The sequence below is a fragment of the Alligator sinensis genome, unplaced genomic scaffold (assembly GCF_000455745.1).
Source record: "Alligator sinensis unplaced genomic scaffold, ASM45574v1 scaffold1360_2, whole genome shotgun sequence".
NCBI classification, from domain to species: Eukaryota; Metazoa; Chordata; order Crocodylia; family Alligatoridae; genus Alligator; species Alligator sinensis.
In genome coordinates this window covers 52,279-77,714 of record NW_005843005.1, presented here as the reverse complement: position 1 = coordinate 77,714, position 25,436 = coordinate 52,279, and the positions used below count along the sequence as shown (strand labels likewise).

Genomic DNA, 25,436 nt, shown 5'->3' with positions numbered 1-25,436 from the left:
TTGCTGCTAAAAGATTAAGCTAGGCCCCTGCCACACTCAACTGGCTAACCACATCTTAAGTAGTGATCTGGCCACATGTTCATTCAATTAATGGCCTGATAAAACTAGGAATAATTGACAAAGTTAGTACATCCTGATAAAACTAGGAATAATTGACAAAGTTATTACACAAAATATGTTATTACACAAGATAGTAAGTAATAACTTAGTGGCTGTTTTTTATCATGTCTTTAAGTGAACATGTGGCTAGTGCTCCTTCTCCTGGGTCTAAGAGCTCTGATCACTGACAGGGCTCCCAGCCGCAGGGTAGCCCCATCAATAATCAGAGCTCTCAGCTGCAGGAGTGCATGGTATGCCCCCACAGCTAGGAGCTCCAAACAACTGATGGTGCTCCCAGCCACAGGAGTGAAGATCCTGGGCTCCCCATGCACCGGCAATATAGTGTGATGGGATCTGATGCTCAATCCCACAATTGCACCTCTTACCATACATATATAGCACATCAGAAAGTATGTTTGTTGGGATCACGCACCAGATCCCACTGCACCTTCTTTTTAACCTCTGTCAGTGACCTAAAGGACATGCAGGGGAGGAACAGAGATAGCAATCCAGGAGAGGAAAGGATCCAAGATAGCAAGAGACAGATCATATGAGTATGTAGATCTGGGGGAGGCCACATGCAGTGGCAGGGCAGACTGGGGCCTTCTTGTCTTGAAAAAAAAAAGATGTAATGCATCAAAGAAGCAGAAAAAGAGATAAGTGGAGTCTCTTCATGGGAGAAGCTTGTTACCCTTTGACAGAAGATCAAGAAATGCATCAGTGAGGGAAGAGGAACTGATAGACTAGTCAGTGCAAGCTGGAGAAAGAAGGGATGAGAATAGGAGGGAACAGGAGAACATATACATTTGGGGACAGCAGCAGTCTTGATCTTAGTTCCTCATCCCTAGTGTCCAATTGCCCATTCCTCCCTTCCTTCTCCCATTCTGACACTGCCAATTCACCAGAACTCTGGCAAGAAACAGCAATTTATTCCCTGGGTCCAAATCACATCACAGGGATGAATATCAACAGCCTCCAGTAGTTACTCTTACACCCTGGTAAACTGTACTTAATCTGTCCCTTCTATTGTGTCTGTACAACTGTGTGACAGTGGCAAAGAATACAGATAGGCCTGCTTTCTTCGAACATGAGAACAAAGAACTTTATTAGAATAGGAAAATTAGCATTATCCCTAAAGCTACACAATCTGTATCTCTCTGCTTCACTGCAGATCTTTTGCCTAGATGGTTCCCCAGTCCCCTGGTGCCTGGCTGCTGTCTCAACTTTAAACATACAGTACTCTGATCCTCACACAGATGGCAGCTCCTCTCACTGAAATTTCTGTTCAGGCTCTCTCCTTGTACACAAATGCTCTTTTATTCTGGAAGTAAATGGGTTCTGCAGGTTCAAGCTCCAGTATCTTCAGCTGCTGCCTCCATTGCTAGTCCAAAGCTGATTAGACTGAGTCCATAACAATCATGTACATCTGCAGTGCACTCCCTGACCATTGTACTCATCATGCATACACATGTGACATCTGTACCCCTGATGCCTCAGCCACCCTTCCTGCTGGCTGCAGCAGAGACAGCTGTCATTATGTACCAATCTAGAGGGCAGGAAACCATCTCACTCTCAGTCTTAGTGATGAAGAAACTTCACTGTGACTTTGGTGGGGCAGAACATGTACATATGCATGTGTTCACACACATGCACAGAATTTACAAAATGGCTTGCTGATTTGGTTTGTGTGCGTGTAACATGAGATACCATATGACCACCCTTACAGGTTTGGCCACAGCAATTATACTGGGTGAAATCCTGGCCCTCCCTAAAGACAATGACAAAAACTCTGATTCACTCCAATGGAGCTGGGATGGCACTCACTCTGTTTTGCTGGAAATACCCAAATGAATAAAAAATTGTACACCTGCTTGTTAAACATATGGCACCACATTCCATCCCCTTCAGGCTATCCAAGAAAAGAGTGTCTATTAAAATATTAATTCTAGCGAATAATGAGGAATGTACTGAATCATTCTCTAGGTACGTGCTTTTCACCCACATCAGTTGTTTCAGTAGGGTGGGCAGCAATCACACTTTGCATATTTTCCTAGTGAGATTATAATAAAAATAACAACATTTTTTGCAAGGAAAAAAAATCCAACACTTTGAGCTAAATCTGCTGTTTAAGTCCTTTTTTAAGCAGTAAAAAGGTCCTGAGGCTTTTCATGTCAATGACATAAGGCAGGGCACACATTGGGTGTTTTGATTTCAACCCCCCCCTCCTTCCCTTTTCAGATACATAATGTGATTCTGAAATAAAAGTGACAAACAATTTTTAACATTGCATATGTTCAAAGATCTCTGCCAAGAAAAAAAAACCTACTGGCACCAGGAGCCACCATTCCTTTGTGCCACCATTCCTTTGTGATACATAATGACGAAACAAGTGGTGATGCCCCTGACCTTGTCAAATTAGCACAGAGAGAAGCTTTCTGAACTATTCAAGTAGTTTAATGTGCATTTTTAAATGCATTCCTAGTGGATAATTTTCTATGAGGTGACACCTAGCTCTACTCTGTGCTCCAAATAATTCTATTAAGCCTCTAGAGTACTTTGTGAAATGTGAAAATGTGGTTTGCTAAAAAGATAGCCTAGGTGGTCTGAAGTAAATTAATCCAGTACTGCTGACTACTACCTTTCTTGTGAACTTGCTGTCAGGGGTTTCTGTGCTTACAATATAATACCATTTACCAACTTCTAAACTAGATTTACCCTCTGGCTGCCACTCAGCAAACCTCGATGTAAAACATGGCCAGAAATTAGTTTGACGAAGGGCTGCATTTCAAAACCAGAGCAGAGCTGTGTATAACGTACAGCTAATAGAAGTAATTACTTACTGTATTGTTGTTTCCCCTACTGAGCTCTATATAGTTAAGTTTTAGGCCACAATAATGTGATGGTCGCTGCCCTATCTGCCTGGTATTTAGCGTTCAGTAAATTATGATACGTCTCTGGAAGGGTTGTTTTGTAACAATTAACCTTAGAAAGGAGCTAACTTCATTTACATGATAATGAGACATTCATCCAAAGTTAAACATGCTAATAAGTTTTTATGCAAACATCTGGGGGTCAAGCACAACAATGGACTTGGGCAAGGAAAATCTTTTATTAAATGCAAATCAGTTTTGTGTAAACACTATGACAGAGAAATTGATAAGAATCTAATATACAAATAGAGGGATCATCTAGGTTATATTGTCAATGACCCCACACTGAATTCACTGATTTACTTATATATTGAATCAATACTGAATTGGATAAAATCTTTATTGTTGCATCAAATATGCATAAAAGACTATATGAAAGGGGAGAGGTGACAACAGAGTGTGTTGCCTCATTTTTCATGGAAATGTCATATGGTTTTTTGGAAGACTGAAATACAGTATCCTACCATGAGGTATGGCAAAGGGCTTTCAAATTCATAAGATTTTCATCTTACTTACCAATATTATATAACAAACCTTATAATCTGGCTAGGTGCACATTTTATAGGAAGAAGACCATCAATCTGGTTTTATGCCCTGCTATACATTTTATTTTTAAATTTACTCTGCATTTCATACTATGCTCAAAAGAGCCTCTGATTTGATCTAGAATAACTGGAACTGTGGCTTCTGACAGACGTAGGAAAACAAAAAAAGACAACATTTTACTGGAAGAAGAAGTGCGTTAGTTTGATCCAGCTCTCCAGCATCTGTATAGATTGAGCACTTCAGCAGGGCTTTTTGGCCTGCTGAAGTGCCCAATCTATACAGACACTGGGTGAGCTGGGTCAAACTAACGTAATGCCTCTTCTGGGTATGCGCTGCACTCAGCTGGAGCTGCACTGAGCTTAAAGTAAAGCACTGTTTTGTTTTTCCCCCAAGTCTGTAAGCACCCTGTATGTTGTTAAACTGGGGTAACAACTTTAGGACATAACAGAGACCAGAGAATAGGATTCTAACTTCTGAGTCAGGAAGAGACACCAAAACTCTTAATTGTGCAAAAAAGATCGTGGCTACCACCTGCCCTCAAAATGAGTGATACAAAATGAGCTGGCTGGTTAGCTGCCCCTAAATTCAGCCTAACAACCTGAAGGATGACATATCAGATACAACAGACTTCTCTTTTCGCCTTCCTGGTTTGAAGGAGAGATTGACTCATTTTGGCGGTTACGGTTCAGGTGATCAAGTAAAAGTGATTCTGGTTAGAGGGATCTAAGGTTTAAAAGGGAAAGGAAGCTTGCCTGGTAGCAGAGAGCTAAAGTCCTTATGCCAAGTACTAAAGCTTGTGTATCTGATTCCCCTACAGGCATAGCAGATAAAGTATAATTTGCAGTACCTTTATAAGCCTGATCAGTTTATAAAAGGGGTTATGTGAAGTGGTTGCCTATGATACCTGGGGACTGTGCTTGGTGAACTAAGAAGTCCCTTACAGTCCCGTGTTACTAAAAGAAGCCATGCTTCGGGAAAAAGCTGAGCCTAAAGTTTATTGTCTGACTGATTAACTCACAAAACCAAAAACAAAGAAAAGGTAAGTTTAGACTAAATCCAGAAGAGGCAATCTTCAGCTGGTATCAAACAGCTTACTCTACTAAAATCCTATGATGATTTACAGTAGCTCTTGCTTGAAAGACCATTAGCTAGTTACAGTTATCAACATTTCCAAGCAAGGACTGATTTTTGAAGAACCCCAGCATTGCAGAAATTAACTATACTGTTAAAGAAAGCATAAGTGGTTTTATTTTACTGCTAATCAACTTGTGCATGAACTGCAAAGCATGCCTGTACACAAGATATTGAAATACCACTGAGAAAAAGATTATGGAAACCATCTGTACCTGAAAACACTTGTACAAGAAAGTCCACCCCCTCTCCCCTACCCCAAATACATTAGTTAGGTACTTCTGGAGATTACTAACTGGTAGTTCACAGACTCTTCTACTGGTGGCTGTACACAGAAATCAGATTTTCAGCCAAAACAAGGACCCTTCTGCCTTTCTCCAAAAATTAACATAGGGGCCTGGAGATTACTTCTGAATTGTTATCTTCTTTGATATACAATAGTCTTGCAAGTATCACACTTCAAAACATGCTACACTGCATGAGACCTAGATTTAGCATCTGTTGAATATCAAGAAACATATCAACTGGGACCCAGTCTAAATATAGCAGCAATGTAAACACATGATTATGAGTTTTTTCAACATCTTAATGGCACCCAATCAGAAATTGTGTTCTTTTTCACTAGGTCCTCTAAAAACATAAAAGAATCTCCCTAGCCTCCTCTGAAGAGTATACAGAGGAAAACAAATTTTGCAAACTTGAACGCTTAGAATTACAAGTAATTGGTTTAGAAAGAAAGAAAAGGAGACATCAAGCAAATATCCTCAATGATGACAATTTACATAGATATACGAGAAGACTGTAAAATCTAAGGCATTGTATAGTCTGACACATATTCCTTGCCCCTAAGGTTTTATAACTTTGTAAGACGCAAGTAGACCAAAATAAGCATTCCTAATTCAGTCACTAGTTGTTACAGCCCTTGTGAACTCTTACAACAGGCTTCTTGCAAGGCAGAAAAGAAGGACTTCTTAGAACATGAGAAGGTGATAATCAACAGGGCAAAAACATTTGAGGCATCCTGCTGAGTCACGGATAAGAATTAGAGGAATTCAGCAGGACACAGGAACAGTTCCAGGACAGGTCAGGCAAGGGACAAACAGTAAAAACAGGAATGATTCAGAAAATGTCTATGGAATCAGGTGTTCTTTATATCTTAAAAGCAATAGCCCAAGCTACAGTGCAAGATTACTTGTTTGAGAAAATGGCTTTTGGCTAGAAAACTTCTGCCCATCTGTTTTCTCTAATAGGCAGTCTACTGTGCCAAGAGAAGTAGGTTCCCCGAAGCACCATTAAAATAAAAATGATTGGGAAAGAAACTGAAGCAAATAATATATGTAGGTTATGAAGCATATACATTTACTTCTATAAGATCTTTTCCTTTTTCTTAGGTTTGTGGTGAAAAAGTATGAAGTCCAGTTACAATCAGGCAAAACATTTAAAAACAAAGGGACTGCAGGGGAATAGTTTCTAGTTCTATCATTACATGCATTTAAATAGACCAGATGCTAACAGATTAGACTTTCAAAAAACAAGCTTACAATTAGGCCTCCAAGATGCGACTTTCAGAGTGCCTAAGTATCCAGAATTCGTATTCACTTCACTGCTCTAGTCCAGAAGTCAAGAGGAGCTGCTAGAAGTTTAAGACTTTGAAGTAAATATGTACTTTGTATAACTCCTGCCATCCAGTTCTGAACATCTCCACATTTCATTTCTCCATTTAGCTCTAAATTGCAGTAAATAACCTGCTGAATATCTCTTTTAGTATCACTACACATTAGACAGCCTTGACAAACAGAACCCAAACAATACATTTCCCAAGATGAAATATAATACAAATGATTACTTAGGAAAACAGTATATTCCTGATCAAGGCTTGTGCACTAGGTCTAAAATAAAACATTTGCAGAGAAAACGACTCAGCTATTCTAGATGCTCTGAAATCTGCTGGCTGTCATAACAAGGAATCAGGCATATCCTAAATTTAAGACATTGTGAGTGTTCTACTCCTTCTGTCACTTTTTTTTCTGCATTTCCCCTATTCAGCATGACTGAACATATTCTATCAGTGTGCTGAGAAATAAAGAAGAAAAAAAAATAGAACTGCAGCATAGAGGGCATTCTCTTGAAAGCCTTCTGTTTCATAAAAAAATCCCAGGTGTGACAGGGTAAATGGAAGAAGTTAAGTTTCACGCTCAGATTTTGCATTAAGACAGTACCACGTTTTCCATGAAAAGTAATAAAGTGTAAGGAACCTAAAAATTAGTAAACACAAAGAACATTTCCATCATAAAGCACTATGGTGGAAAGCTAATACTGGAAAACCACTGTCCCTGGTAGCTGTTTCTGCTGAAGCCCATTATATGCCACTACCTTTACATTCTCTTCACCGTTACACAAAAACTTTGATTCTCAGAAACAGCTGTAGAAAGAGTCTGTTCTCTTTTACCAAAAAATATTATCATGCAAAGGAAAAGCAGACTATACTTTAAAATAAAACATATGCCATTGTTACCACAATATAGTTGATTAAGATGATGACCCTGTTACAGACAGACCAGTGTCGGGTGGTACCTTAGAGGCTAGCTGGTTCAGAATGGCATAAGCTTTAATAGGTGACAGGCTACTTCATCATTTAGCATCCAACATAACAGGATTATCTATGAAAGCTTTTGCTTCTCTGAATGAAGGGTGTTTGTGCCCGAAGCTTGCAATTAAAGAATTGTTTTTGGCAAAAACCTTCTTGGTCAAATCAAAGATATCATCTCTTCTACAAGTCCTGATTGCCTTTTCCTCTACACCAATACAGCTACAACCTGGAGATCTGCCTCTCTGAACCACTTTGTCCCTAAGGTGCCACCTAGCCCTGCCTTCTGCCCAACTCCAGACTAATGCATACAACTATATCTGTTATGGAGTGGGCTTACCCGCACTAAAGTTCCTGAAATGAGTTCCTAAGTTTTGTACTAATTTTTTATTTCAAAGGTCAGTCATGAAATAATTTTAAAAACACCTCTTCACCGTTTGGGAAACAAACTAAGCAATCTTGAAAATTTTCTTTTATTTCATACCTCGTTGTGATTCTTGCTTAACCATTCCTTAATAGTGGTAAGGGCAATGACAGCTGCTGGCTCATTTGGAAAACCTACGTAAAGAGGAGAAAGAAAAAGAAACACATGAGATGCATGTTTGAATAGACAGATAAAAGTGTCAAATCCTGGTGAGATGTGCTACAAAAGGCTCCTATCGGCACAAGTTCGGGATTAGAGCTGCTTGGATTTTTTGCTGAAATTTTAATTAAGAAAAATGATGTTTTTTGTTCAAACAGATATCGATTGGCACAAATAGTCATTTTTCCAATTTTGAAATTGTGAATTTGAATAAATGGACTAGAAATTTATCCTGGAAAGTTTGGGGATTTTTTTCCCCATAAAATTATAAGCTCTAATTGGGAAAACTCAGGAGTAGTGCAGACATTCAAAAATTATTCAGGTAATTTAAAAATGTTTTAATAAAAACTTTCTCTCATACAGACACATATTAGGTTTAAACTTCATAACAAAGAAAGACTCTTCTAGAAATTTCTTATCGTCTTAAAAATGAGCTATATTTTGTATCCAGCTGCCTCCAATGCCAAGGTATAACCCTGTAAGCCTCAGAAAGAGAATGCTAATTTTAGCACACAGATTAGCACAGGTTTCTAAAATACTACTTAAAATATGAAGAACAGTATTTTGCATTTATGGAGCACAATCATATGAATTTGTGTACCAGAGAAAGCAAAAAACCAACCAAACAAACAAAAAAACTTTTCCAATGTACGGGCTTTCTTGCTCTGCCAGTTTGTAAATACAGAACCTGAAGACGTTTTCATTGCTTATCCAACCCATTGTATTTTCTAAGAATGGCCTCATTTGTGGAGGGAGAGAGGAGAAGTAGTCTAAACACTTTTGTGACAAGGTCTTTTTAGCAAAACAAAAAAAGGAACAACACCATTCTCATTGGGTTGGATTATTAGAACTGTTCTCACACATATATGTGGCATTAGGGAAGAGGATGCATAAGGTGGGCAACAGTACTAGATAGAAGCACTTTATAATATAGATTGGCATCATCCATGTATATATAATGCTATTTATTTTACTCTGCACCAGTGGTGCTCAACCTTTCTGGTATGCGCAAGCCAGATGAGTGAGGCGCAGCGAACCTGTGGGCAGCATCTGAACCATGTCTGAAGCCACAAACCACACCCCTGTGCTGGGTCCCTGAGGATCGTAAACCTTTAAGCAGGTGGATACTTTAGAATTGGTAAATGACATGAATGTCTACTGTCTGATAGCTTAGCAGGTTAAAGCCTATAATATTCACCATTCAATAAATGCTTTCATTGCACATGCTCCCTATTTAAGCACAAACCTTTCTTTTTGGGCCCAATCATGAAAGAAAGTTCGGGTTATTGAACTGGGTAGGTCTCTCTCACCCATGAGTCATTTAATACTGTTTCTACTATTAGTTATCAAAGCAGATGCTAGGTGCTGCATATACCATTTAAGACACCAGCAGCTAAAGCGAGCAGTCATTCAAATGATTAAATGGTACTTGCCATTTGCCAAACCTCACTGATGGCACTATCAAAGGCTCAGCTGCAGACATTTTAAGTGTGCTTGGTTATATTGATACTCAAGGCCTGGTTCAGCCTCTGCTCAGCTGTTTGCTTCTCATTAAGGCTTGTTAGGTTATTAACCAGAGCACTTCATTACTCTAATAGCAACTTGTCAAGATGTCACCACTCAAATCATAAATTTCTGAATAAATTGTACGTTATATATAAAATGCTGCTATACTAACCAATCCTAAATAGAAGAACTGGGTTATCCCAGTCAGTTTCAGGACTCTACACTGAGAATCGATGATATGGGTTTGAATAGGGGCAGGCAATTATTTGGGCTGGAGGACCACTTAGGGAGTTTTGGTGAACTGTTGTGGGCCAGGTCAACACCATGCCTCCCCATGCCTTTTCCCCACAACTCACCAGAACTCCCTAACTGGCTCTGCCGTGGGCCCCAGCCCTGCACAATTACCACCCGGTGATCCCGGAGTCTCTATGGAAAGCAGTCAAGGACCCACGTGGGCAGGGTGCACTTGGCCAACTGGATGGGATGGTGTCACAGATGGGTGGGGAGCACTATCCGGGAGCAGGACATGTGGGTAGGGTCAGGGCTGGGGCTGGGATAGCAGGATGGGATCATGGGGAGGTGACAGTACAGGGCCAGGGCCCAGGGCAGAGCCGTGATCCATGCCCAACAATCTCCTGGCTACAGAACTGGTGCCCTTCATGGCAACATGTGGCAACTGTATCATGGCTCTGCCCTGGGCCTGGGCCCTGCACTGTCACTGATCCGCAATCCCCACCCCAGCCCTACCCACTCGGCCCTCTCCTGGATGCTGCTCCCCACCTGCCCGCAGCCCCATCCCAGCCCTGCAGCTGAACATGCCCTGCCCACGTGGGTCCTGAGTCAGTCTTCAGGGAGACCCCATCCACCCAGTGAGTGCAGGGTAGGAGGACTGAGGTGCCCAGGTAGTGGGGCTGAGGCTTGCACTGGTAGCAGCCAGAAGGAGCTGCCACTGCTGGGGCTGCCAGGAAGCTAAGTCCAGCCCCCACACTGCTCCAGCCCTGCTGCACACCTGGGGTGGTAGGACTAGCTGCACATGACACAGCCTGAGCTGCCCCTATGCCTGAGTTGTGCAGGGCCAAGGGACCTGCCATGGGCTGGATAAAGCCCTTTGGTGGGCTGGATCTAGCCCACGGGCCATATTTTGCCCACCCCTGGGTTAGAAGGACTTACTGGTCCTCCACCCCAATAGGTTGGGCAGTTTTCTGATCATCAAAAGACAAGTTGCAGCTTAGATTGTACCACAGACCAACAATATAAAACAGAACCCAGAATGTGGGCTCTCAGAGAGACAAATTCTGCCCTACCCATGTAGAAGTACCTGCAAACACATTTTGCATATATTTAAGGGAGAAAAATGACTTGTAATAAGAATTTTATGTCAACTATCTGAGGCAAGGATTTTTGTGGATGATTTCTTTTATTGGACCAACTGCATGATTGGGATAGAATTAGACAAGCTTTTGAATGCAAGGCATCATTTGCATTAATAACACCACCTTTTAAAGCAGGTCTTTCTACCACAGTATCCCACTACCTTGGTGTTTGGTATATTTGCATGGTCATACAATCAACATTAAAAGGGGAAATTATGTACATTTCCACCATCTAAATATACCATTATTTTGCATGGACCATTTTATTTTCAAAAGAAATATTTCCTCCCAGCATGATTCACCTTGAAGATTTGTTTTTTTGTTTTTGTTTTTTTCCCCTCACCACAGCAGGATATTTGCCCAAAGCTGTGATAAAGCAGTGGATATTTTATAGCTTCATAAATCTCTGAATAAATTGTATGTTATATAGAAAAATGCTGCTATACTAACCAATCCTAAATAGAAAAACTTGTGCTCAATTATCCCTGAATAACCAAGATATAAAAAGAAATAATTTGTTGAACAAAATAAAAACCTGGAATTTCATGCATTATTTCAAGACATACTTTAATATCCATAGAAACCTTTTATGACTAGAATACCAAAAAAAAATCTAATTATCATTTTACACTGTATTCTGGTCATTTAATGAGAATGACATCACACTGGTTGTATGCAGAACTAGCACTCTTGATGACAGAAGGCTCGAATTTAGCTTGCTATTTTGCACTGTCTCCAGACAAAAGGCCCTGCCTTTAATGAACATGAAAACATTTTTCTTTATAGAGTAAGGTAATGGGTGATGAATGGAAATGTGATCTTTTTTAAACATGGCTTTGCTTTGTTTTTATTTTAAAGCAGCATTGTCAGCCATAACAGTTCTGGTCTGCTTACATACTCCCACACCCTATCCTTTCAGCAAAAAAGCAATCTCATAAGCACGTGGGAATCAAATTACTTGAGAGAAATGAGCTTGAGGAGCCTCACAGTTAACCGATTGCTGGAGCAGCAGCTCAGACAATTCTGGCTAAAGGCTCAATTTCACAAAAGATAAAACAGGTAAAGTAATAAGAGTGACACTGGCCCATGTTACTGCAGTGAGTGCTCCTCCAGAATACTGAAAAGGACAAGGGCACAGAAAGCCAAGGGAACATCCGCCACAAGGTACAAGCAAACACTGCATCAACAGCCCATTTTATCAGGATTACGTGGGTAGGAAGGGAGATTTTGGGGGCAAATGTATACTTAATTTCAAGTATACAATTTTTTGCTTGAAAAAAGTTTACATGCACAGTCCCTAATGTAGAAACACTTTCCCGAGACAATCCAGTGGCAAATCTATTTGGGAACAGACGTAGTGCCACACACATATTGCAAGTTATCTTAGGCTATTAAGGAGGTTATTGCAATTCATGACAAGTCCAAACCTTTACCAGTCTGTTAATTTTATCTCCTGTCTTGTTAGCCATTCTCAACCTTTCCCCTTTAAATATAGCTAAATATTTACTAAAACACAGTGTTCTGTTACCCTGCTATGTTAGAAGTACTGAGCCCATATCTAACAAAGTTGATTGATTACCAAGGATTCACTTTGCTAAGTATGGCTCCTTTACCCCTCACTGTACCTTTCCCCCTCTACTGGAAGTAGGGTCTGAAACAGAGAGGTTCTGCACCCCGTTTGGAAAAAGGTATCTAGGTGCAGAGTGTTTGGGCTTAAATATTTTGTGCCACGCTGCCAATAAAAGAACTACAGAATGTAAGGTATTAGCACAACCTTAGTTTATTTGTTGTGACAGCACGGGGAAAACACTTAACTTATTCACTATACCTGCAGAATCTGCTATCCACCTTCTTAGTCTCTTTGCAGCTCACCAGGAGCATCTACATGAGTGCTGAAAAATGCTGCACAGTAGTGCATCACAGCACAGACAGGGCTAATACGCTACTGTGCAGTATCAATAGGCTACTGTGCAATAGCATCACATAAAAGATGTTCACCAGTGGTACTGTGCAGTAACTCTGGTTACTGTGCATTTATTTAGTACTTGCTAATACAATTACTACATAAATTACTAAACAATTACTAAATAAATGCACAGTCGCAACTGCGCAGTAGCATCTCATGTAGACATGCTCACTGTTTCAATTTGTACCATTCTGTGCAAGTGAGGTATCTTTGGTTATATATGCACTACAGTCCCAGAATTGTACTAGGAGTCCCAGAAGCAACGAGCTTTAAAACTAATTAGCAATCTAGAAGCAGCAATATAGCAGGGGTGGTATGAGGCTCAACAAGAGCCACTTTACCCTACTTTTCTTTGTTTGTCATTAGCAAAATACACGCTAAAATGTTTGTTCATTTAGTTTCATAACTGTTTTAATAAAAACAAGTAGGCATGTTTAAAACTATTTCTTCAATCTGTAATTTACATTTTTTTTAAATCTATAATGTTCTTCCATCAGCTGTGTTTTTTGAGACTCCCTATTTTAAAAAAATGTTAGGCATGAGGTAAATTCATTACTATTTGCCCTTTCACAATTACTACATACAGCAATAATTTTTCGAAGTATCATAAAGTTTCCAAACTCTGGAGCTTTGGTTTCTGATTATAGGACATTTCATCATTGTTCTCCGTGAGAATTATAGCAATGACCTAAGAAAGAGCTTGTGAAACATCTTTTATCCAATGCAAAGTTGCAGTGGCCATTGTCATAATTTTCTAAACTAGAAATGATAAAATGATCTTACAGAACTACTTGGAAACAACAAGGACAAATACAGTGCTGCATTTGGGACAGAATAACTGCCTGCACAAACACACAGTGAGGAATGACTGGCTAGGCTGCAATACTGCAGAGAAGAACCTGGGGGTTACAGTAGACCATAAGCTGAATATGAGCCAACAGTGTGCTCTGTTTGCAAAAAACAGCCAACAATATAGTGTACGTGTCTACACGTGTGCTGACACTTGTGCTTAAGCAAGTACTAACTGACTGTGCAGTAACCACCTGCACAGTCCCAGCGCCACATGGGTAATTTCCAATGTTACTGTGCAGTAGCATCAGCATCACGGTTCATGCCTGCCAATGATACATCGTCATAGCGATGTAGCATCTCGTGTAGATGAGCCCACTGTGTTGTATTAACAGAAGTGTCACTTGAAAATCAAAGGAAGTGATTCTTCCCCCTTATTCAGCACTGGTGAGGTCTCACCTACCCTTCAAGAAGAATGTGGACAGTTTGGAAAGAGTCCAGTCCAGAGTGACAAAAAATGATTAGGGGTTTGGGATGCAAGACTTATGAGGAAAGACTGAAATAATTAGGGTTATTTAGTCTGGAAAAGAGAAGACTGAAGGGGGACTTGATAACGGTCTTCAAATACCTGAAGGGCTAGTATAGAGAGAAAGAGAGGTGGGCTTTTCTCTGTGACTATAAGGGAAAGGGACATGAGCCTCAAGCTGAAGCACAAGAAATTTAGGTGAGAGTTTAGGAGGTACTTTCTGATTGTGAGGGTGGTCAAGCATTGCGAAAAGCTACCTAGAAAGGTTATGAAATCTCCATCCTTGGAAGTTTTCAAGAGCAGTTTAGACACACACTTGGCTGGGATGGTTTAGTCAGGGATGATTCTGCCTTGAGCAGGGGGTTGGACCAGATGACCTTGTGAGGTCCTTTCCAACATTACTTTCCTACAATTTGAAAGGAATTAGCTGAGAAGAGAAGCATGTAGTTTCAGGCAAGATAGTCCGTCTGTCCATCCTAGGTTCTTGTCCTTGTGACAAGGTATTTAGCGGAGTTCGCAGATTTATTGGAATCTGAGATGGCTGCACTTTGAGCGCTTCTGCTATGGCCTCAAACTTGCGAAACTGGGCTGTCATCTGTGCACCTTAGTGCCTGCACCACCCCAGCCCCCAAAATAGTTGGTGAGGATGACTAGGATGGAGGAAACAGGTACTGAGGATGAGTAATGCAAACCTCTCCTCCTTCTGTGATTTACAAGGAAGCTTCACATATTGTGAGAACAGGAAGATAAAACTAAGCTCCACCTCCTTCAGTAATGTAAGGAAGATGCGAAGTGAGTTTCCTATAGTTAGATATTGCTGTTTCATGCTATAGAATTTAGAGAAGAGTCCACACTGTTGTTAAAGGCATTACATAACTAACTTGCCTGTGCAAGATATGGAAAATGAATACTGTAACTTGTCCAATGAGTAAAAGTATAATGAAGATTTTGTGGGAGAAAATTGATGGCACCCAGCCCAGAGTCGTGGAGGTAGCAGGCAAGTTTCCATTCCCTGCTTGCTCTGCCAGGAGCTGCAGGTAACACAGGAAGTGCCTGAGAAGGGCAGGAATGATTGGGGACCTGGGGTGTGTGGGGGGTGGACCTGATCCAGGGGTGCAAGGGGCAAGCAGTTCCCTCCACTGCATTGGGCCAACCATGCCCCTCTTTGCCTGCTTGGGGCCTTCCACGCTCCCACTTGCATTGGGATTGCCACACCACCGCCACACATACCAGGTGCACCTCCTTCCACATCCCAGATCCCCACTCACTGCCCCCCACCCCCAGCAGCTCTCAGTTTATCTGCAGCTCCTGACACTGTCCTAGCAGAGAAAGACAGGAAGAGGAACCTGCCCACTGGGACAGCACCAGGCATGACCTGGGCTGGCAGTGGTCTCAGTCCAGGTGGAGTGGGGAAGTGGGGACCCAAATTGCAGACAGGCAAAGGCTGAAGGGCCAAATGGGACTCCACCAGCCCCTGACTGCCAACAATCTGGGCCACCATCCCTGTCCCTGAGAGGTGAGCAGGGCAGGTACAGAGGCAGCTTGGCTCCTAGCCATGCCCCTGCTCACCAACTCTCTAAGGGCAGGTCAGAGCAGCGCACATTGTAGGGGGTATTAATCCTTAATGTACAGATGCTCAAAACACATGCTAATTATAATACTAATTAAAATTTGCCCGCAAGGCCCTTATTTCACCTCTCACATGCCTAAGTGAGATTATATTTCATCCTGCTAAAGGCCCTGAAAAAAATCAAATGCATATAATTTTGAGATGTGCTTTCATCTTACCCTTAAGAACACAAAAGCAGTGGGGCAGATCAATCCACCTTTTGCATTAACAGTTTTTTGGGACCCAGGCAAAGTGGAATAAGATCACAACAAGGAGCTTTGGAGGCAAAAAGGGATTTGGATCTGAGTGTTGTTCGTAAACCTACCCCTATTAGTAAACAGGTCTGCATTGGTGTTAACTGGCATAAGCTACCTGCCGTAGAGTTACCGATTCATTTCAGATAGTTTCTCACTGTATTATGGCTTCTAAATAGATCACTGTGATCACAATAGTTATTTACATATTTTAATGCTTTGAGTCTCTCATAATCAGAAATGTAAGTACCTTGGCACGTTTCTGTGAATCTCAAGATGCCCTACTTAATAGATTTCTTCTGCATTGTCAAATTACACCTCCTGCTGCTTTATTGGGGAGAGGGGGAAACAGAATATCTTACACATATTTTGCGCACTTGTCCATTATATTTAATTATGTATAAAATAATATCTAATAATAGCAACTCAATCCATAATATATTCATATAGTTTGGACTGAGGCACAAGCAATTTCTGCAGCCTGTATTGCTGGCTGAGTTCACCAAGCATCATGTGTTTGGCATGTAGGAATCAGCAGCAGCAGCTGGTGTGGAAAATAGAGACTATTTTCCAGGTTTGTTTTTAAGAAGAGGTATTCAACATTTGTCTCAAATATGTTGTGAAACCTAATATTACTGGGTGGACTAAAAACGTATCCTGAATACACAACTGATCTATAAATGACTGAGCTTCATTATGGTCATGTGGGTTAAGTCTTACTACTGATGGCATTGCAATCATAACAGTACATCATCCCATACAACAGAATAAAGAAACAAAAAAGCCACATATCATGGAGGTAGGGTTATCTGTGCAGTTGTCCTTCAGCTATGAAAACATCATGACAATAATCATGCACATTGTCCTATATAATCATCGTGTCAGAGAGGTACTTTAGAAGTTGAAAATGAATGCACTAATGCTGGTTTGATTCTCATTACAAAAGTAAATCTATCCTTTTTGGAAGCAAATATGCTAGTGTCTTACCAACAAGCTGAGGATTTTTTTTTGACAGAGGCATGAGATACTTGTTGATACATAAGCTGATTGCTTGATCATTCCTCTTAGTATTGATTTATATCCTCACCTTGAAAGGAAAGTTTTATATTTTGGTTCAGTTAGCACAGAGAAAAGATAAAGGAAGAAAAGGGCTCTGCCCGATGTTTTACTCCATTTCACTAAGAGCCAAACCACACTTTGACAAATGCCATCAATTCAAGCAAATTTCTCTTGCCAACAAAGTTGAATGAAATATTATTAATAGAACACTTGCTTCTCTGAAATCCAGGTAGCGAGGCTGCAGTATTTAGTATATGTTATGAATTGTATCAACTCGATAATTAGCTAGCTTAGGTATGAAATGTAAATCACAGCCAAAAGAAAAAAAATGTAAAACCTTGTAAAATATTAGCATATCTCCAAAAAAAGTTTTAATGTTCCTTTCAAGCAAGAAAACCTGACTTCTAAGTTTCTGCTCAACAGAAAATGCATTAGCAGCGGTAGAAAAAAATAAATAACATTCTCAAAGTGATTGCCAACTATGAACAGAACTGTAGGACAGTGACCCATCCCTTGATAAAGGGTAATTAATACAAAGAATATGAACTCCAGAAACTCACCAAAGAAAGAGATTGTGTAAGCCCTGATCTAAAACAGTAAGCTTAAAAGTTCAGGCTAGGCAACCTGGGAAAAAAAAGGGAGAAGTATGTTCTCGTATTACATCAACAGTCCAGACAAGTCGATGACCCTAGGTAAAGTGCACCAAGGTCAATCATCATGCCGCTGACACCAAAAGACATCATGATCCTTCTCCAAGTCAGGGTAAGCAAGACAAGAGAGCAGAAACACTGGCGTTCTTGACATCAGGGCTGGCTAAGGGAAAGCTTGTCAGAGAAAATGATCAATGTGCACTTGTTGCTGTCCTGACTGACAGTGATCTCCTGTCAGATCAGCACAGCAATCCACATCGATCATCCACAATTCAAGTATTTTTTTCTGAAGAGTTGCTGGCCAAGGCAGGGCTTACAGCCTGGAGTCAGAGGAATCCATTACAAGAAAGTATGGTCAAGAAAAAAGAAGTTGAGTACAATCCCTGGTAATCACACAATATTATACCCTTTGTCCAGATTTACTCTGTGCATTATATCAATAAGGAAAATAATGGTCTTTTATTTTCAAAGGTTGAGCAGAAGCATGCTAGGGTCACAATTATGGAGAGGCATCTGAGCAGACAGATAGAAAGAAAGACTTGTACCTCCATGCTTTGTGGTTCCTGGATGAGGAAGTACAATTCTATGGTAAGAGCAAACTGTTTGCCGCATAACATTCTGCAGCTTTTGCAAAATACAGAGTTTAACTAAATGGACATGTTTACACTGGAGACTCCAGAGAAATGCAGGTTTTTCATGAACTGTAGGGAAGAGCTTATTGTAACAAGCATCATATTGTTCTGCAGATTGCCTGCATAAATAGATAGACCCATCTTTACAAGGATTTTAGGTTTCCCCAGTATTCAGTGCACTTCTGGCAGACAAGAATTTGGTTTTGTTCCTCAGTGTTTGTAGAGATGTTTACAGTGTTTCAGTGCTATAATGTCCCTTAAAAAAAAAAAGGAAGCCATGTAGCAGGAGATGCTCTGACAATCAGACTGCTTCACAGCTGTGATGTTTAACATGTTACGTAATGGATTTTTTTTCTTTGTCAGAATATTTCTGAAATGCATACAGGGAGTGTTAGACCATCAAGCAGAACACAATAATGGAACAATAAAGAAAATATCACCAAAACATTACAAAGGAAAAAAAGCTGGACCTCACTGCCCAGGCAGTAAGCACTCTCATATGTGATTAGAGGACATACGCAGAGTGAAAATATTCAGTAAACTGCAATATAATGATACATTGAAACAGGTGTGTATATTTGTAAATATATAGATAAATAAATATGTATCAATATTTATGTATGACAAAGTACATATGTGAGTGTATATACTGCATATGCCTTCTATATAGAAGTATAAGAGTGAAGTTTGTAGCTGTGATGATCCAGGAATTGTGTGAGGGGCGAGGTTTTGTTAGGGTGACATCTTTTATTGGACCAACTGTGTAGTTGGGATAGACAAGCTTTCAAATGAAATACATTCTTCATCAGGTCTGCTTTATATTACATCTGTCTGCCTAGATGTCTACAATTTCTCTGCCTGTGGATTCGCTGGGTGAAATGCTAGCCCTGAAATCAACAGCAAAATTCCTATCAGGTTCAGTAGGCAAAAGCCACTTATTTGTCCATTTCTTTTTTTTTTTCTAATCCAGTGCAAGGAAAATGGCCCACCTTTACCTTTTTTTTCTTTTATAAGAATTAAACATACATGAAAAATAGGGGTGAGGCAAGAGGGAAAAGAAAACGTCCCATCTTGCTTTCTAATGAAACTCTGACATCTAGCAGGATAATCTAAAGTCAGGAGAGCACTTGGTAAGGTTTGTACACTTGTAAAAAGAAATAAAAATATCTAGCATTTATTTCTATTGAGGCACAGTTCATATCTCCTACGAAGACTGGAAAAAAAAAATCAAAGATTCCCGAAGAGTACATAAAGAGAATCACCTGGAAACTATGTCTGCTTAGTTCCTTCTGAAAAACAGAGAACTAAACATGCTTTCATCTTTTCCCCCTAAAGTTTTATTTGGAAAACTGGAAAGAAGTTAAAGGGAAGGCGGTGTGAGCCAGCAAGATGCAATGTGAAGCATATTTCACCTAGTTATTTTGCTTTTTTTAAACAAATGCACCACTGATTTTTGGTTTGTATATATTATTCAGACTGATTTTCTCCCCTTGCCTATGACAGTGATAAACAATGGCAAAGGGTCACTCAGGCCAGAAGCTATTGTACTCAGGAAATTTATAAAAGCTGAAATATTTCCAGATAAGGCAGGAGTTCAAAAATGCCACTACAGTTTGGGAGGGAAGAGGGGAGGAATGCATTTTATATTTGGCATTTAATAGCTGCTATTCTTCACTGTACAGGAGGTCACTTTGTATAATCTCAACCTGAACTGCAAGAATCCTCCTAAAATGAAAGCAGGTATAGTATGTCTGGTGTGACACACTGCTGCATTATCTCAACATTTTCTGCATTAAATTCTAAAGAGGATATATTTTGGTCTCCTCACCTAGATACAGTGATTCTTCCGCATATTTTTTGAAGAAATCACTTGCCTAGCAAGAGATGCAATATTAGAAACTGATCAATCAATTTTGGGATATGTAACTTAATTCAGGGCTGTGTTGAGCTGATTATGCAAGTTAAAAACAAAATACAGTCAGTCTGCATTTGGTTCAGTGCTACAATGAAAACTTCTTGCTGTGCCTCCCAGTGCATCAGACTGCAGAGTTCCAACGTAGAAAATAAGAGAAATACAATTAGAGGCAGTTCTAGAGAACAGGAAAAAAAAAACTTAATTTAAAGCATGAAAAAAGCAGAAAGAGTCCTACACGCACATTCATGAAAAACTGGCAGTCTCAGAACTCTTAATAGGATTACTAATCTAAGCACACATAGGGTTTCAAGGCCCAAATAATAATACACTAAGGTCTAATATATATTTTTTAGAAAATCCTGCCACCCCATTTATTTTAGGGCTTAATTTTTATTGACATTGAATTAAATTATTTATATTGACTTCAAGACCTCCTTATACTTTGCTACAACTGTTTTTAGGGGGCTGTGGCTAAATGAGAATAAAATCCAATACCTTTAATATTTCTCTTTTTTTAATCAAATAACAGTAATAACAAGTTAAACTTACTACATTTTGTCATGTTCTTCATGCTTGAAAAAAAATCATTAAATTATTGTCAGGCACCATTTTTAAAAATGCGTTTCTGCTAGTCTACAATTTGCATTTCACTCACAAGCATGCATTTCCAAATCTTGCATACTTCAATCAGAAAGGAAATTAAATAAGTAGTTAATGGTACTTCCAATCCCACAAGTTCAAATCCAATTTAATCTTGATATTAACTTTAAGTTTTATTAACACTTGTTTTAAATAGCATTTTCAGCATGTACTCAAATGAGTTGTCAAAGTGTGGTGCTGTTATTTTTTAACATGGTTACACTAGCAACATGTAATTTCTTTCTTTCTGTCTTTACTTTTGCTTTGGTGGATAATAAAGATGTTTCGGAAGATTTAACAAATGACAACATCTCTATAATGAGTCCCCCATCAAAAGGTCTGGTTTGTAAATGGAATTAAATTATTTTGCAAGGCCACTCTTTAGGAAAAAATGACTGGTCATTTCCCATCAGTTTTTACAAGTTATTTGCTAACAACACTAACATTATTACAGAAGGAAAGAAGTGCCGATATAAATTTGGCAAGATGTACTAGAGTTGCAGAGAAAGACACCGATGCTACAGCTGACACTGTAAAGCAGGGGAGCGGGAAAGCAAAGTAAGAAATTCCTATTGTCCAACAGCCCCATACAAATAAGAAACTGATGTGGAGAATTGGAATTTAAATTACTTACCACCCATCTAACAAGTTGATGACCTGCACTTACAAACCAGGCATTTCCAACCTAACTCTTTAAGTGAAAGCTGACCTCACACCTCAATTTCCTTTTAAGTGTGGCTGAGTGACAGAAGAAATGGAGGATTTTCTCACTACTTTTTAAAATTTCTTCTGTGTCTCCAGGCAACTATGTCACTATACCTCAGGAAAACCATATTTGCCAGTCAGATACCCATATTTTAGATCCAGGTAATACATAATACACAAAATTCCTAGACTGATGAGAAGCAGGCATATGGAAAGACTATTTAGAAGCCAGCTGAACCTAGTCTTTCTAGATAGGTAGATGCAGAAATTATTAAGGAGTTACACAGAGACTAAAAAAAATATATACATATACATGTACTTACATTTTCTAAAAATGTTGGGGAAAGAGAAGGTGAAATTTTAAGAAGAGTTAAGATGAACATTTTACATTATCTGTAGCGAATATAAGCACTATAATCAAGACATACTATACTGAAAGGTGGCGGTGGCTTTAGGTAATGCAAGTTCTATTAGTTTATCAGACTAAAAGGTCCCCCAGTATACAATTATTTTCTATGTACAGGCCAAAACATGTTGTATCAATTCAGCGCATTGTCAGATCTCTTAATGATATAAAACATACAGCTATAATCCTGATCAGGGCTTGGATTGCTTCCTCAGAACTGTGGCCAGAATGAATCATCTACACACAGATGTCTTACTATCCATGATGAAGCGGGTAGGATGGTGGGGGGAAATAGGCTCTTCCACTCCCATAACACTGTCTCCCTAACTTAACCAGAAGGCTTTTCTGCAGGGTCTGGGGTCCTTGCAGGTAGAAGTGAGGAGACCTGATGAACAAGACTCATCCCCACAAACCTTAGTATTTCCAATATTTTAAGCTGCTGCTAGGCTGCTGTGACCAAGAAATTCCATAGTAATATCTATCTGGGGGCATAGTAATATCTATCTTCTACAAAGGGGGCTGCAATGGTGCAGGAACATGCTTGAATCTGGCCTTTATAGATACCTGAGGAATCCTTCAGGCTGGAGGTGGGAGGCCTTTTTAGCTGGGCTTCTCACTTCCAGCAGAAAGGTCAACAGAAATGATCTCTCTGAGGGGAATCCTTATGGAAACTTCTTCCCTGGAGCCTCCACTACCAAATTTTCTGATAGGCTTGATTTGGCATATGGTCACTCAGTAGGCTTTCAACTTTAATGGACTGATAGAAATATGGAGTAATTTTGAAGGGAGAATGCTACATTACTGAAGATTATATTCTAAAGAGGATATATATATATATATATATATATTCAGAAAGACATGTAAAGGACAGATGGAGGTGAGAAGATTTATATTCAAAGATATGTCTGAGATTTTAACTTTATATTGTTGGAGGAAGTAGCTTTGGAGGCACAAAAGAGGTGGAACTATTTTTACCCTTTGAAATGAAGGGAAGTATAAGATAAGTAGGACCTTGCCATAGACCACTTAAGTGAATAGTGTGCATAAGTAAGGAAATGGTAAGGAAAACAATCTTTAAAACAAAACCATGTCATATTTTCTGCTGCTTGAGGCCTATTTTCAGTTGTCCATAGTCCTTCCTCTATGGAGTCATCTAGCAGAAAATCTTGATCCACTTTCCGTATTCTTTCACCAAATACAGAAGACCATAATAAAAGCACTTTCAGAAGTATACTGCTCCCTAGGGAGTATTCAGAAGGATGTGCAATCATGTTAAGGAATTTTGTGTTTTCCTTATCCTCCAAGAATGAGACCCACTCACACCATGGCGTGTTCATTGTGTGTGCTATACCAAAGTTCCCAGACTTAAAGGACTAAAGTGAGTTTTGACTTCTCTGTAACTTTTCAGTGGCTAATACCTACTTTCTTGGAAATGGAAGCCCTCAGTATGCTTATACTTAGAGAACTGACTATGTACATTTTCTTGTGTGGCTTCCTTAGAACAGATGCTATATAAAACACCTGAGTAATTTGAAAACACACAGGGCTAAATCCACAGCTCCCATAAATCAACTAATAGTGAGACAAGAAAGGGAAGGAAGGCCTGCTGATGCTGAGAGGCTCTGAGGTTTGATTTACTTGAATGGGTGCCAACAGAAATATTAATAGTTTAACAGTAAATTTATTTAGCAAACATGCAAACAATGCATAGCTAAATTAGAAGTAAAAGATACAGAAAAAAACTGTATGTATACAAGCCAGTACAGAGGCTAACGGAAGGACATCTCTAAGGCATAAAACATGCACTAACAGCAATCTGAGAGACTGCAAAGTGAAGTCACAGTCAAGTGTGGAGAGAAGTGATAAAGAAGGCAAGAGGTGGAAAATAACAGAAAGAATGTATAAGCAGTTAAGGACTGATATAAGGATTTGTTCAAAACAAAGAAAAATTACCTGTGGAAAGTGGTTGTTCAGGCTAGACAGTGACTACTGATATGTCATACTACAAGTGATTATACTCCCTTTATAAGTCAATTAATGAAAAAAGATGTATGTAATGAGGTATGGAAACTTACAGTATTGATGACATAAAACTGACAAGACTAAGACAGATGAAAAGGGGATTTAAATTCAAGATGGCGAGGATAAATTAAAAGCTAAACATGTTGCACACTTTATTGCCCATGCAAATAAAATTTTAGACAGCCAAACAAAGGGTGGATATATTTTAGCTGGGGAGAGGTATGGTAACAAAGGTCAAATAGGAAAAGAAAAAGGGGTTAGGAAAACATGGGATAATATAATGAAAACCCCTAGACTTTACTGTTTAAAATAAGATCAAAATAGTCTTAGAATCATAAGACATTTAAACAGAATGCCTAAATACAAACAAAAAATATTTTATACTAATACTGTAATAAAGATATTTGCTTAGCCACAATATTTAGTGTTCATTACTCTTTTTTAAAGAATTCCAGAATGGAGGGCAACTGAAAGAAAGAGTAAATCAAGACACTCAAAAAGTCAAAAAGGTTAGAGAAACTAGATTTGTATTCCTTAGAAAAAAAGGAGATTACCAGCAGACCTCACCAAGATACATAAACTTCTCAAGGGAATCAAACAGATAATGACTACAATGCTATTTGAGCTTGCACAAAAACAAACACAAAGGAATAAGAACTTAAATTAAGAAAGTTCCACCACAAAGGGACCTGAGAGAATTTCTTTATACAGAATGTAATAGAAAGGAGGGAAGATGGGTTGCAATTGGTGCAGTTTTTACATTTTAAACCAAGTTAAACAGCTATTTGAAGGAAGAGCAATTGTGAAGAATTTGTGCTAACTCAAAGGAAAGGATGACACACAGTTTTGGCCAGCTGTTGTTATACAATTTAAATTCTCCTACTTGGACTCTATCTGTTCCTATCAGAGACACTTTGTGAATCTGCCTTGTATCCTATGCATGCAAAATACTATTTAAATAATACTTTAAGTAGGTACACAAAATAATGGGGTTTGCTCTTAATGCTGAAAAATTTAGGTATTTCTAACAAATGAACTCACAGAAAACATAGCTTAATGTTAACAGAATGCATCCAGATAAAAAACAACGAATATACTTAAAAATAAAACAAGAGTAGGTTAAATGGGCAAGGACACCATGGGTATATCTACACTTGTGCTTTACTGAGGTGTTGACTGATTAGTTCCACAGTAAAGCATCACAGTCTATACATGTGCCAATATTAGGGTACAGTGTATTAATTAACTCCAACATAAGAAAGTACTGTCAGGGACTGTAAGATAATACTTATGATAGAAAGTATGGTACTATTTTACAGTCCCTGAGAGCAGGGCTGTGGGAAATTTTGGCGGCCATTTCATTTAATTCCAGATTCAGGCGTTTCAACATTGAAACACCAAATACGAAATGAAACGCAAGGCTCCAAAACAGCTCCGAAATGAAACAGGCCATCCAAAATGTTTCAGAAATGTTCTGAAATGTTTTGGAGCTATTTCAGAGGTGGGCTT

General features: G+C 39.3%; 1 protein-coding gene across 1 annotated transcript in view; it reads right to left on the bottom strand.

The window, feature by feature from the left end:
* LOC102388229 (O-acetyl-ADP-ribose deacetylase MACROD2-like) overlaps nucleotides 1-25,436 on the bottom strand; it is a gene marked incomplete at both ends in the record, with an annotated part of 443,367 nt that overhangs the window by 384,883 nt on the left and 33,048 nt on the right. The window contains one exon of the mRNA XM_006036701.2: nucleotides 7,778-7,851. Coding sequence (XP_006036763.2) covers nucleotides 7,778-7,851 — 74 coding nt within the window. The remainder of the gene's footprint in view (nucleotides 1-7,777; nucleotides 7,852-25,436) is intronic.